General features: G+C 37.7%; 1 protein-coding gene and 1 long non-coding RNA gene across 5 annotated transcripts in view; both read right to left on the reverse strand.

The window, feature by feature from the left end:
• LOC309707057 overlaps positions 1–13,754 on the reverse strand; it is a 262,943-nt gene that overhangs the window by 65,207 nt on the left and 183,982 nt on the right. The gene's annotated exons all lie outside the window — the stretch shown is intronic.
• raly (RALY heterogeneous nuclear ribonucleoprotein) overlaps positions 4,344–13,754 on the reverse strand; it is a 130,130-nt gene continuing 120,719 nt past the window's right edge. For 3 of the 4 annotated variants that reach the window (XM_082534133.1, XM_082534131.1, XM_082534134.1), the window contains one exon: positions 4,344–8,615. In XM_082534133.1, coding sequence (XP_082390259.1) covers positions 8,487–8,615 — 129 coding nt within the window. In that variant the 3' untranslated portion in view covers positions 4,344–8,486. The remainder of the gene's footprint in view (positions 8,616–13,754) is intronic. The other variant, XM_082534132.1, reaches the window with a different exon arrangement.

Here is a 13,754-nt window from a genome sequence, read left to right on the forward strand (position 1 = left end):
GGAGATCAAATTATTCCCACTGGGCTTTAATTAGAAAATGTGTAAAAATTCAGAATCTAATACACGAGGAGCTTACAGAGAAAACTCTTTCCAGATCAACCATCACGTGTCAGGTCGTCACAGATATATCCCTCCTGATCGGCTGCACAAAGTTGTTTCTGGTCCATGAAACACAACCTGAACTACAACACAGCTTGCAATAGTCAGGCCATGACTGTGACATCTTTGTCATAGTTTAGATTATCTGACGAGTGGTGTCATGGGAGATGGAATGAGTCACACTCTTGCTGTGAGAAGCAGCAGGTGCAAAGAGTTAAGCAGATGAACAAGCAACAGATGTTCTCAAGTTTACAGTTTTTCTCAAATGCTAAAACACATTTCACAAACGTTACCACCAGGTCCCCCAATGTCCAAACACAACACCCTTCTCTAAAGCTACATAAACACAACCACACCTTCCCACTGCAAAACTCAAACTCCCACACCAAGAGAGCAGCTCGAAGCTGTCAAAACTGTAAACACTATACACAGCATTACACACTACAGCAAAACAATTGAAAACACAATGCTCAATTTGTGAGAAGGTTCTTTGTTTCATAACTGCCAATGCATATTTTAGAAACTATACAGTAACGGATCGTCGTAGATCCCTGCAGAGGATTAGGCATTTAGATTTGTGAGTTTCATATGAGTAGTATAAATCTATAGAAAATCCTGCATGTACGTACACTACTGTAACACAACTCAATGCAAAAACAGAATCTATTGCACACAACAGTAATCTTGAAAACATGAACAGGGTGTGAAGTTTTTTTATTTACGTTATTCACACCACACACACACCACAATCACTGTGCGGCATCATGTCGCTGAGCTGTTGCTCGCATCTCGTCCGTAATGATGGTACGAGGTTGTCTTGCTCTCCCTCCTGGACCTTCTCCTCTCCCATGTTGGCCTTCTCCTCTTCCTCGTTGGTCGCTCCTCTTCCTCCTCTCATTTGAACTCCTCTTCCTCATTGGCCTGCTCCTCTTCTTCCAGGGCCAGCTCTTCTCCCTCCTCTGCATCAAATTCCTCTTCCCCTGACTCTGCCTTCATCCATTGTGTTTGTTTGGAACCTTCAGCATACTGTGCACTCTGAACTTGCTTTTACATGTGGGTACAGCATTAGCAACAAGTGTCTTCAATTTTGAGTCATTGTGTGTAGTGAATGACGCCAGGTGTGTTCCCTGTGTTCAAAGATTGGTGACTGTGGCAAGCATTTTGCATCACATGGGCTTTCATTTGAGGATATGAGCAGAGTTGTTTTGCAACATGTGTTTTAGCAAGGAAAAATGTGTTTAGATTTATGAGTACAGAGGGTTGTGTTTTGTGAATTGTGTCTTCATGTGACATGTGTTTATGGTACTGGAATATGGTGGCTACATTTAGTAAATGTGTTTAGACTACTGGTCATTTGGGTTACAGGATTGGCTTTTGTGTTTTAACATTTGAGAAAAACTGTAAAAAATATTACTGTGGGTCGAAACAAATATTAGAAATGACAATAAAAGTTTAACAATAATAAGTATGATAGGGTACAGCCAATTTTCCAAGGAAAACACACACACACACACACCTCAGAGCAAGAAGGTCCTGGGTTTGAATCCAGTTTGTGAGTTTAAATTGTCTGAAAGATATCATTGGTAGAAAAATGCTGATTATATTGATTGTCTCTCTGTTTCCTTGTTATAGACTAGCAGGTTGTTCAGGATGTACCCTACTGCTCACCATATGACAACTGGGATAGACTCCAACCCCTGGATCAGACCCAGAAGACTGCATTCTGCAGATACATTTTGAGACAGCTGTCATAAATTTCTGAAACTGTCATTATCCCAGGGTATCTTTGGTTTCAAGATCATTACAAAGCCAAACTCTTTCACAGTACAATAAGAGAACCGCCAGTTTGCAGGCACAACCAATATAATTTATTTGCACTGGTCACAAGGTGTTTCGTATGGGAAACTGCAAACTACGAACTATATAAATAGTATCAGGTCCAACATTGTACATTCATGAATGAACAATAAGTTGTATAACTGGATAGTATTTCAAAAAGGAGAGATCCTCAGAAGAAACCGAACATGATTTATTGATGTGCAGAATTCAGTTTAGGGTATTTAGCGTTTAGACTCTGATGGCCCATCAAAGCAGAACGGAATCCCAGTGGTCATAAGGATTAGGGCAGGACCCCCCTGGAGTCTAGATGCTAGTGGTGGAGGTGAAGATGGAAGCTTGAATGGAGCCTGAATGACGAGCGAGAGGCTGTGGTGGGGAGGATGTGAGTCTCACAAAGGTGAGGGAGAATTACAGAAGAATTAAAGTATGTGGTGTGACGGCTGATTGGCCTGAAGAAGGCCAGCATTGACAATCAGCTTGACAGCGTGGGAAAGTGGAAGTAATGTAAAGCTTAGATTAGCCACAAATACTTGGGAAGCAGAGATGTTTCGATACAGATCTTCCTTACTGAACTTATGCATGAATTCCTTTATGGTAATAATAAGTAAGGGCAGCAACATTTAACCATCGTGTAGAATTTTTGCTTGAAAGTTGAAAGTTGTGAACATTTTTTTTACTGCTGTAAATGTTGGGGCATGGGATACATTTTCATACCCATGACTCCAGAGTAGACAGTCGACTCCTTGCACAAACCTGAGAATAGAGTCAGTTATCAGCCATTGTTTTGTGTTTTTTCAGGACTTCTACCTTGCACTTCAGCTTCCTTTGGTTTGTTTTTATTTTTCAGTATCAAGTAGCAGTTTATATGTACTCTCCATGACACAAGAAATACAAAATTCTTTGGAATTTTTTCTCTCTCAAGGGATCTATCTCTGGTCTGCTACTGTGTAACAAAAGTTGGTGCTTTTGCTGTGGTGGATGAAGTGTCACTCTGATATAGAGACGCAAAATATTACATCGTTGAATGTTTTTGTTTAATGAGTAAGCTGGCAGCCAGAGCGACAAGGGATAACAGAGACTAGGCTTAAGCCGTTAATCCCCAGGGCTTTGTTGTTAAGTAATGAGATCAAGTTATGAAATTAACATTTTTCAGTTTCAGGTAAAGACAGCATGCAGATTAAAGTGAAACTCTCTAAGTGGGTCAAAAGGCCAAAACACCTAGAAAATCAGACATGGTGAGGGTTGTGACTTCAAAGCCTGCCTCCAATTTGAACTGTTTTCCAAAAGCCAATTAAAACCTTCACTCACTATACTCTAACAAGTACAGTATGTCAAATTGTTAAAATGGCGTCATTAAAACCTGAATTATTTAAGTGCTGCACAGTCTCAAAAACTGCCAGCAAATCATTTATTTTAAAAGCATGAGAAGGTAATTTAGAAACATAGAAAGGTTTCACACGTGCAAAGGTTGTACATGACTTACAATCTCACCTTGGGGGAAACACAGACAGCCACAGACAAACCACACACACACACACACACACACACACACACACACACACACACACACACACACACATATATATATATATATATATATATATATATATATATATATATATATATATACAACACTAGAGGCCAACTCCAAGCCCATAGCACAAGTCACCATCAAGTGCGGGATGTGTATATATATATATATACACATATATAACCCTACTGCATTGATTGTGGCTTTGGAAATCAATAATTCCATCAAGAAGCAATCTATTACTGTAACTTTTTGAGTGCCCATTCATGCTTTTAAAATTAATGAATTATTTGCTTTAGCTTTATTCTCGCCTAAAAAGCAGTGTGGGCCCACTGGCTAACATTTTCCCAACAAAAATCTGTTTCAGATGTGAACAATGAGTATTTGTTTTTAATAACTTTGATGGATAAGTACGGTGTGAAATATTATGTTTAAGGGAGTCTGGTCAAATAAAATTTTGATTGGTATACATTCAGTTTATAACACAGCACATTTTCCTTTATGATTAATTATTTGAATTATATATATACAGAAGAGGATTAGGACCATGGGAAAAAAGTGGGGACATCTTTTTTTCAGAATTGTGAGATTAAACTCTGAATTATTTATTTAATTGTTTTTTTTTTTCAAATGTACAATCGACATTTTCTCTAAATGCATCACATGCATGCAATGATTTCCGAAATTGGTTGTCAAGTTATGTGAAGAACAGATGCAAAGTGTGAGAGAGAATGGAGAGAATAGCACTGAGGAAAAAAAGCACTGCTTAAGCAATGTTAAGAATGTTAACTTCAGTTTATAAGACTCTGATCCCAAAAGTCCTCAGACAACAATCACAAGTTCCAACCCTTTTATTTACATGTGTTGTAAAGGCCTCCAGCACCCTCAGTGCTGACGGAGTATTCAGTATCATACACAAGTCATTAAAAATAACAGTAAAGCCAACATCAGCATGTAAAAAGCAGACTGGGATGGACTTGACTTTAGGGGCAGGTAGGGGTGGGGAAAATGGGGGAGAAGAGAAGAGAGCCTGAAACAAGAGCCATATACAATTTAAAACACTTTCAATTCATATTCAGTTTTCATTCTAGGATGAGAAGTAAAGACAGAGATCATTGTATAGTCAAACATAGCTCAATTTTACATGACGTGATGGGTAAAAATCTGCAGTAAGGCCTGATTATTCAAGGGTGTTTAATAACCATAAAAACCTTACACAACCTTACACCTTAACAATCAATACGGATCAAACATTAACTGGCTTCCTAATTTACACAATGAAGGGGATATAAATAATATTGTTACTTAAAATAAATACTGTCTCTTCATACATGACATTTAAAGAACATGGTGGTGATTCAGAATGGAAAAAGAAAAAAAAAATAGTAGAATGTCCAACAAGAAAAGAGGGGAAAAGTAACAAATTAAATTAAAAGTAACAGATAAATATTTACAATAGATTTGGAAATCTGAAAGTAAGTAATAAAAAAGAATTGAACAGAAGATAAAAAAGATTAAAAAAGCCATCATAAAGGTTCAGAAAGTGAAAGTACAGTGATGAGGCAGTACAGTCATTCAGAGACAAATTTACACCACCAATAAAGAGTGAAAAAAAAAATCAATATTCCACCTTTTTATGACCTCTTTCCTTATTTTTCCCTTTACTATAGACACAGACAAAACATCCCAAATACTTTAAACTTTCAAGATTTCTTTGCTACCAGGCAACAGTAATACACTTCCACAATGGAGCTTCTCAAAGCAAAAATGACCAAGTTCTTGAACAGTTACAGCAATGCATGACTGCGTCCCCACATCATTTTAGTTAGGGTTATTCCTGAAACTGGTCCAAAATGAATGACTTACCATAAACACACAAAAAAACAGGTTTTTCAGTAATTGTGTAAATGAATGTTGCTTCTTTTAAACAAAACACAGAGCAGCAAAAATATTCTCAGTGCACTCAAATACATGTTATAAAAACAATGAATCCTTTAATAAAACTATGTAATCAAACTTTTTTTTTCTTGTTTCTGGGTAATAAATGATGTTTTTCCTGACTGTTTCCCGTTGGTAGAGACAATGTGCACTGTACTTTCCAACCTTGGCATTTTTCACCAAAAATCATTTTATGTAATTACTATTTTATGACCAATTAATTACTAGTTAATAGACAGGATCAAAAACAATCTTATAGTGTATATAGTATAATAGACAATAACGTTTAAGATTATATCAACTGTTGTCTGAGACCAGTTTATTGCTGCAGTGTCCGGTTGTTAAGGACTCATTCTGGGCCTCCAACCTCTTGGTTTAAATGACGTCACCATCCAACTTCTACAGTGGGATTATTACTTTATTTGTTGTATAAATTCACTCAGTATTAATAACAAATTTATATCAACTGAGCAATGTGATTAAAATAGTTGTTTTATTCCATAAATGTCAAGTTTTAATATTGTACACTATGTCATTACTCAGTATGAATAAATATGTATTCACTTTAAATAGAAGGGTTTATGGTGGCCTAATGCATAAGAGAGGAATGTACATGTTGTCAGTTTTCTAATGATTTTTTCTGACATTCCATTTATTCAATTAGATTTTTATGACCATTAACCTGGGAATACGCTAGATGAAGCTCTGTTTCATTACAGCTTTAAGACAACATCCCAGGACCCACCACAGCGCATTTCAGAAGCATCCAAGAAGCTGGCGAGGAGGGCATAACGTCAGACACAGGGATGGCATAGAAAATCTGGTCAGTTTTAAAAATATAAAAGACCACCTTGTGACTAAACTGTCGACTTCAAAAGGCATCCAGTGTTACTTAAAGCCTTCGTTGCCCAGCTTCAGACTACATCAGTAGCCTTTTAGAAGCAAAGTGTACTCTGCATGTATTTTTGTTTAATTGACTGGATTCTCCATGCTGTTTCTGTGCCCAGCCTCCTGGCCTCCTTATCAGCTTTGTGCAGCTTGATGTGGCCTCTGTAAAAACTAGAGCCGGCACAATTTTAAGTGATGTAGAGCTGCAAGTCTGTTCTGGGATGCTTTGGGATTCACTGGTGTATGTCTTGTGGAATTGCAAGCAATGTCTTGGATGGTTTAATCAACTCAGGTGGCTGCATAGGAGCTGGAATGTGACACAGATAAGTCCAGTGTATTTCAGGGGTTTGTCTTTCTGTAAGCATACTTCCCATAATCCTCTGAGCAAATTTCTTTGTAAAATCATACATGTTGATTAAAACCAATTTGTTTCAAAGACTTTTATATTAGTTGGAGGCTAAAAACCTGAAGTTTGAAAGGGTTTTTCCTAATAGCTAGTATTTTCAGGGCATCAGCCTCAGTTTGTAATGGGACATTGAATTCATTATTTATTTTTTTATTCATTTTAAAATAGAAGCTGAATTTGAAGTGTTAGTCTTTGCTGTAATACTTCCATTTACAGTAAAAATTATAATCTACTGAAAAATGATTGACTGTAGATGTTTTCCAATTTTTCATGTTCCCCTGAGCTACTGTTTACTGATTAAAAGACTCTGGCTTGTGTTATTTTAAATAAGTCACTGTAATTGTATCAATGATGCTACTTAATGATGTCATATTTGTGTAAAATGTGCCAAAAATTGCCAAATAATGATTTCACATGGACAGATATTCACTCCCACTTTAAGTTCTTTTGCATCCCCACTCTGTCACATTACTCTGTTGTACATTACACAGTACTTATCGTACTTATCTTATTATTATGAAACCAAACAAAACCGGGACTGAAAGAATGAAAGTATGCATTTTGATAGTATAATTATTTTTTAATTACATTAAAAATTAGACTTGAAGTAATCCAGTGAGTTGTCTCCACATCCTTTGGGACACAGCAAAAACGTAGAGCTGACTTCAATTTCATCAACAGGTAAAGAAACAGGATGTGAACCGACATTCTTGTTGGTGTCTTGTTGCGATAAATAAAATGTGGCTATTACAGTCTTTCAATCATGGAGGCATGTATGTATGCATGTTCACACATGTGTGAGCATGAATCGCCAAGCATATATACGCCCTTCAGCACTCCATCCATCAGAAACTGTCAAGTAAAATGTTGCTGCTTTGTGTACTTGTCTGGTTAATTTTACATGTTGGTTTATTTGTGTAGAGCCTATACTACCAAGCGACAGTGAATACATGCACATGTGAAATATTTGCTCATCAGCATCTTTTTATGTTGTTTTTTAGTTCATTGCATGATGTTCGGCATTTACCATCCTATTTCCCTTGTAATTTTAGCCCGGCCTGGCAGAACACTGTCACTTGATATTTGGGATTTTATGAGGCTGTAATTGTAACAGAACGATTAGAAAAGTCCTGGTGTGCATGCTTAGATTTGCAAAATGTGACAGATAATCTACGCGTGCTGGGATTTGATTACAAATGTCATTACAAACATACACAGATTGAATACATGACTGATGTAGACATGAACAAATCTCAGTACATATTTGAAGATTTTTTTTACATGTTTACAAATCTGATTACTCGCACACTGATTGAGGTATGCAACTCTCTGCTCAACTCTTGCAAATAATTCTGCAACAATAATAGCCCCCGGGATTTTTTTAACCTTGATATTAAAGAATCTATACTAAAAATAACAATCTCTATATGTTGTCCATTCAGTCATATTTTATGGCCTATAAAGCAGCAGACGGTCTGACAAGCTCCAGCTTTCCCAAAGAGAGCTCTTCTGTGAGTGAATGAACCTGTCAGTTTAAGATGTGTTTTGACAACAGCCTGCTGTCTTTACTATCCCCCTGTTGCTCTGACACAGTGAATCTGGCTCCATCACTAAGTTTTTTTGGGGTTTTTTTTGTCTTCTTTATATCAATGTGTGTGTTTGTGTGCTAGTGTGTGTAATTCATTTTATGCACTCAGGCAGTAACCTGCTGTTTTATTATCTTCCTGTGGCTTGGACAAAGTGTCAAGTATATCTCTTTGCTGTGTTTTTACAGTTTTGTCTGTGTTAGTGAGTGAGCTTGTGAGTCTCATGATCCCTGCTGTTTGATGGTCTTCCTTTTCTGTTCTCTAGTTCTGTCTGTCCAGAGCGCTTTTCTCTCTCTCCCTCTGTCTCTCCTTCCACAGTTCCTAATACCTAAGACAAAGAGGGAAGAATAGTTCACAAAAGTGGTACAAAACAAGCATCGCAAACATCATTATCTCAGAAAAAGTGCATGCAAATTCATCAAAACATTCAGAAACTAAGCAGGGAGTAATGCTATTGCCCCTTGGGGATAAATAAAGTATTTCTGATTCTGATTTATAGTCAGTGGATGTTGCATTAATGTCCAGTATAAGCTTGGTTGACGAAAGTAAAAAATAATGCATCTTCATAATTACTGCTATTAGTAATTTCCACTGAAAAGATGTCCCAAATTATAGAAACAAAATCATATCAGTGTCACAAATAAAACTAATTAATAACCAAACTCTGTCACAACAATGACTGTGTTGTGTCCATGCGTGTTTTTGAGGTTGTCAAGGTGATAGACAACTTCCCTTTTTCAAATATTTTATGACTCTCAGCTTATTATTCTCACTTCTTGACATTCTGAGAAACTGTGGCTCTAATGATGTAATACATCAGGCACAGTCAGTTCAGCTTCTTTTCCCACCTGTTCATAGAGCTGGGCGATATGAGATTTTTTCATATCACGATATGTTTTTTTCATTTCAGGCGATAACGATATCTATCACGATATAAGCCAAATAACTATATTTGTAAGATTTAAATGTGCCGTTGCTCACAAGTAAAATGTGAAATAATCAGCAGCTTGTTTTGATTTAAATATTTATTTCCCATAATAAGTTCAACAGGGTAGCTGTACTTAAGGAACATGAGACTTTTTCAGATAAATAAAGGCAAATATTGCAAACTACACAAAAGGCAGCCGCTAAAGCGTTTAAGTTTCAAAATAGAACAAATGAAACAGACTAAATTGTCAATTCCACTTAGAAACAAAATATTAATTCTAAAAATAAATCTTAGTTTGTTTTACAGAAGAACAGACAAAACTGACTAACTTTTGTCAATATCAAATAAACTGAGAACTAAAAGGAAATTCTCAATCTCTCCTTGTTGTATAGCTGAGCTTTTCAAACAGTTTTAACAGTTACTTTAGTCTGACAAAAGCCGAATGACGAATTAGCGCTTCCAGTCAGAGACTGAGGCTACGTCCACACGTACACGGGTATTTTTGAAAACGGAGATTTTCCGTTTCCGTTTTAAAAAATAATCCCGTCCACACATAAAGGCAGAAATGAAGGAAAACGCTGCTATGAACATGCCAAAGCAGCAGGTGGCGCTAGATTCCTAACCGTGCAGAAATGTTGGCCAATCAGAAGTCTAGAAGCCTCGGTGGGAAAAAGTAAACAAAGCTGGGGCATAGAAGCAGAACAGAGTCGTATGTGTGGAGGGACAGTAACTGTGTGTATATGTAAGCATTTAAACACTGCAGAGAGTAGAATTAACAGTAACAGTATTGTAGAAATTCATTTCACCGAAACAATAACGTGGCGCACAGTGTGACGCATGCACCAGTTTACTGTATTTCCAGACTTGCTTTCGGCACATTTACAGTGCACGCTACTCTGTTTTTTGTCAGACTTGAAATAGCCGAAATACCTTCACACTACGGAACTTCTATGGCTCTTCCGTTCGACAATCTCTCCGGCATTGGAACCATCATCTGTTTTCTCTTCGGTCACGCTCGGTTGATTTTTCTAGTCGGCACACTCATTTCCTCCATTACGCGCTGGCTGCTTCCCAAACAAACACACGTGCGGCTTGGCACTTGTGCTGTACGTAACAGGTCACGCGACGTGACGCTGCGGCTGTGATTGGTTCGGCTCTGCGCTACTTAATTTGGATTGGCTGACCTTTTTTTTTTTTTTTTTTTGAGGACAAGAGCGGCGAGGTCTATCGCGATAGCTTAATTTCTCTATCGAGTAAAAGTTATATCGCGATACATATCGTTATCGTTCTATCGCCCAGCTCTACCTGTTCATGTTTAACAGGATGCAATATGCGTCTTTGAAAAAGAGGCAGGGAGTTATTCTGTTGAAGCTGTTGAGCAACTCTATTTTTCCCAATAATAGATCAACAGAGAGGGAAGAGCAATAGTAGAAGAGTCTGGGAAACTTAGAAACAGAGCTGAAATAGTATCAAAAATTCAGGGAATCCATGTCAGAAGTATAATTTTCCCGTGGACATGATTGATGGTGGAAAGATCAGGTGTGTAAATCAGACTTGCTGGATATAAAATATTTTAATCTATTTGTGACAGGCTTACTAGCTTTCAGTTATTTATTCTCCTCTATTTACAAAGGAGAAATAGTAGTTAATATGGTGTTATTCTAAATATAGGACAAAGACAAATTACAATACCACATACTAACGACAGTGCCACAGAACACTATAACATGGCTTAAGTCTTATAGGGGACAAATTTGATGATGATTATTATTACTGATTATTTTTATATTATCTTGAACATATCTCCTGTTCTGGTCAATATCTAAAGGTTTGCTTCTAAAACAGTGATACCTAAAAAAATATATAAATAAATAGTAAAATAGTTGTCTGTCATGCTGAAATTTCAGTTGTGTTTTTTTCATTACACAGTTGCTTATTTTCATGCTGATGCGTACATTGGAGCCCATATGTGAACAGCATGATGGACACGATGCATAAAATATGACGTGAAGTGAAGTGCTACATCTGCGCAGGGTGCGAGGTACCCTGTGTGTACAAAGGCTTTGATGTGGGAGTGTGGAGAAATTGAAGAAGCTGAACAATGTAAGGCTAATGCAGAAAAGTACTTAAGGTCATCAGCGCTGCTTACATGCACATAAAACTATTAGTGATTTGTGAACTGCTGTCTTGTCTGCTGATAACAAGGCAGTTGTCTTTCTTGTGTGGTGCACAAGGAAGTGTAACCTTTTGCTAGTGACAATGTACATTAATCAGCACGACTGCAGTGAAATTGCTGTTGTTAAATAAGACACTAAAACACTGATACGATATGAAAGTACATTTAAAACTATTAAAGGAGAGAATGAGAAGAAAAGGTTAAAAAAAAACATAAAAGAATGTAAAAAAAATGTAATGTGAATGCCTCAATATACTAACTAAACATCTGTATCATAAGTTGTTTGCATTTTGGAAAAGAAAATGCTGATTTGACTAAAGGTAAAATAATCCATCTGTCTTTTAATGTTTTTTTTCCCCAAAGTTAGCAAATCTATGATGGACTGCTCTGTCATGTGAACTTTAATTGTCAAATAAATTAATAAACAAAACAAAAAATGTTGTAACATAACGAAATCAATGGTGTTCCGTTTAATATTATAAAATAAAAAATATTATAACTCCTCCCTGATTATATAGAACAATGCTGAACATAGAATAATTTCACTTCATGAATTTATATAAAATCAGCATGTCACATCTGTGTTAGAGTTTGATTTGCTTGCTTTACCTTGTCTATCAGTGACCTACTTTGTTTAGACCAGGGGTCGGCAACTCTAGGCACGCGTGCCACAGTTGGCACGCGTGCCACAGTTGGCACGCGAAGGGTTAACTGATGGCGCAACCATAGCGTGACTGGCCATCGGGCATTTGCTCGGTGGGCCGATGATTTTTTTTTTTTTTTTTGTAACAATATAAACAATGAAAGGTGGTGGATTGGCCAGATGCTGGCCATGTGTAAAAATAACTCAGTTGTTTGATGGTGGCTATGGCGGAGCTTCCACAGGTTCAGTAAAATTAACAAGTGGTGGAGGCCAGCAGGTGGATGAGGGAGAGGGGAGGCAGGAGGAGGAGAGACCCAAGGCAGCCGCTGGTCCGAGTGTCAGGTGAACTGAACTTCAGGTAAGAAGTTATGACCTGCAGTCTATCTGGGTCAGATATAAACCAAGTTTAGTTTATTTTCGTTGTGCTGCCTTTTTACAGTCAGTTACAATAACTCATACTGCGTACTAGCTAGCATGACAGAGTTTCTATACAGCTGGGTGGGTGCTATGATGTTACTGATAGTGAACTTTATTTTATTCATAAGGTTAGTTAGTGGAGTTGCCAACCGTCCCGTAAAAAGACGGAATCGTCCCGCATTCAGAGAAATTATTGCGCGTTTCGTGTTGAACTGAGAAGGGACGCAGTTTGTCTAGGATAGAAAAAGACACAAAGGTGGATTTATTGTGTCGTTACGCAGCACAGCTGCCTCTTCTTCTCTCATTATCTCCCTCTCCTGTTGCTACTTTGATCATGAAACTGATCAATGATCAGCTGATCGGCTTTTCTCTCTTGTTTGTTTATCGCCCACTTTGCGCCAGAAAGAGGAAACCGCTGGTTGTCGCGCTAAACAGCAGCACATTTAAGCTTGATGAGCTGTTGCTAGAATGTATTTAATATTAATTTCTAGTATCAGCTGATGTTTGCTGGAGCCACAGCTGTAAAAGCTGCTGGTCATGATGTCGGTTTGTATATCTGGTGAGAGGGAAACATGAAGATGAAACCAGGAGATGTCCTTACTGAATCATCAGAGCTGAACAAGTGATGGAGAAACAGGTTTACCTTTTTAGGTGACATGAGTGAGTTGAAGGGAAGTTATGAACTGTTTCTGAGAGACAAATAACACCAGGATCCTTTTCTAAGTACCTGACAGCTGGTAACTGTGCAGGGGCGGGTGTAGCAAAGTGTTGCCAGGGGGGCCAGGTGGGGCATTAACAAGGAAAGGGGGGCACAAAGAAATATTTTCTTATTTTCATTTAAAATGTCGGGCTGTTATTAAATAATTATCTGAATCTTACAACCAAATTTTTTATCTGACATAAAATGTATAGAAATTATACATATACCAACAAGACTGTACATCACTGTCACAACAGCGTTTGTTTTCATTCAAAGGCTTAATGGCTTTAATACCTGGTGGGCCGATCTCTAGTCAAAATGCCTGTTTTTTTTTTGTCCCAGTCCAGCCCTGGGCACGACACGCAGTGAATTAATCTGAGAAGGTGCATCAAAAAACAAATGGCCGCGCCAGCGGTGCACATCGCAAATCAGCTCGCATAGACACATTAGTTGTGCCGCTTCTTAATGACGGTATCTTAGCTAATAACCCCAACTACCAGATTCAACTTGTAATTGGCTAAAAATAACTTAGCCTACTGGTAAGAGGGATGTTGTTAGCTTTCCACACTCCGACACTTCAAAAGCTTCAGGAGCTGTTCGCTC

Source organism: Aulonocara stuartgranti, assembly GCF_965226115.1.
Source record: "Aulonocara stuartgranti genome assembly, chromosome: 5".
Classification (NCBI taxonomy): Eukaryota; Metazoa; Chordata; class Actinopteri; order Cichliformes; family Cichlidae; genus Aulonocara; species Aulonocara stuartgranti.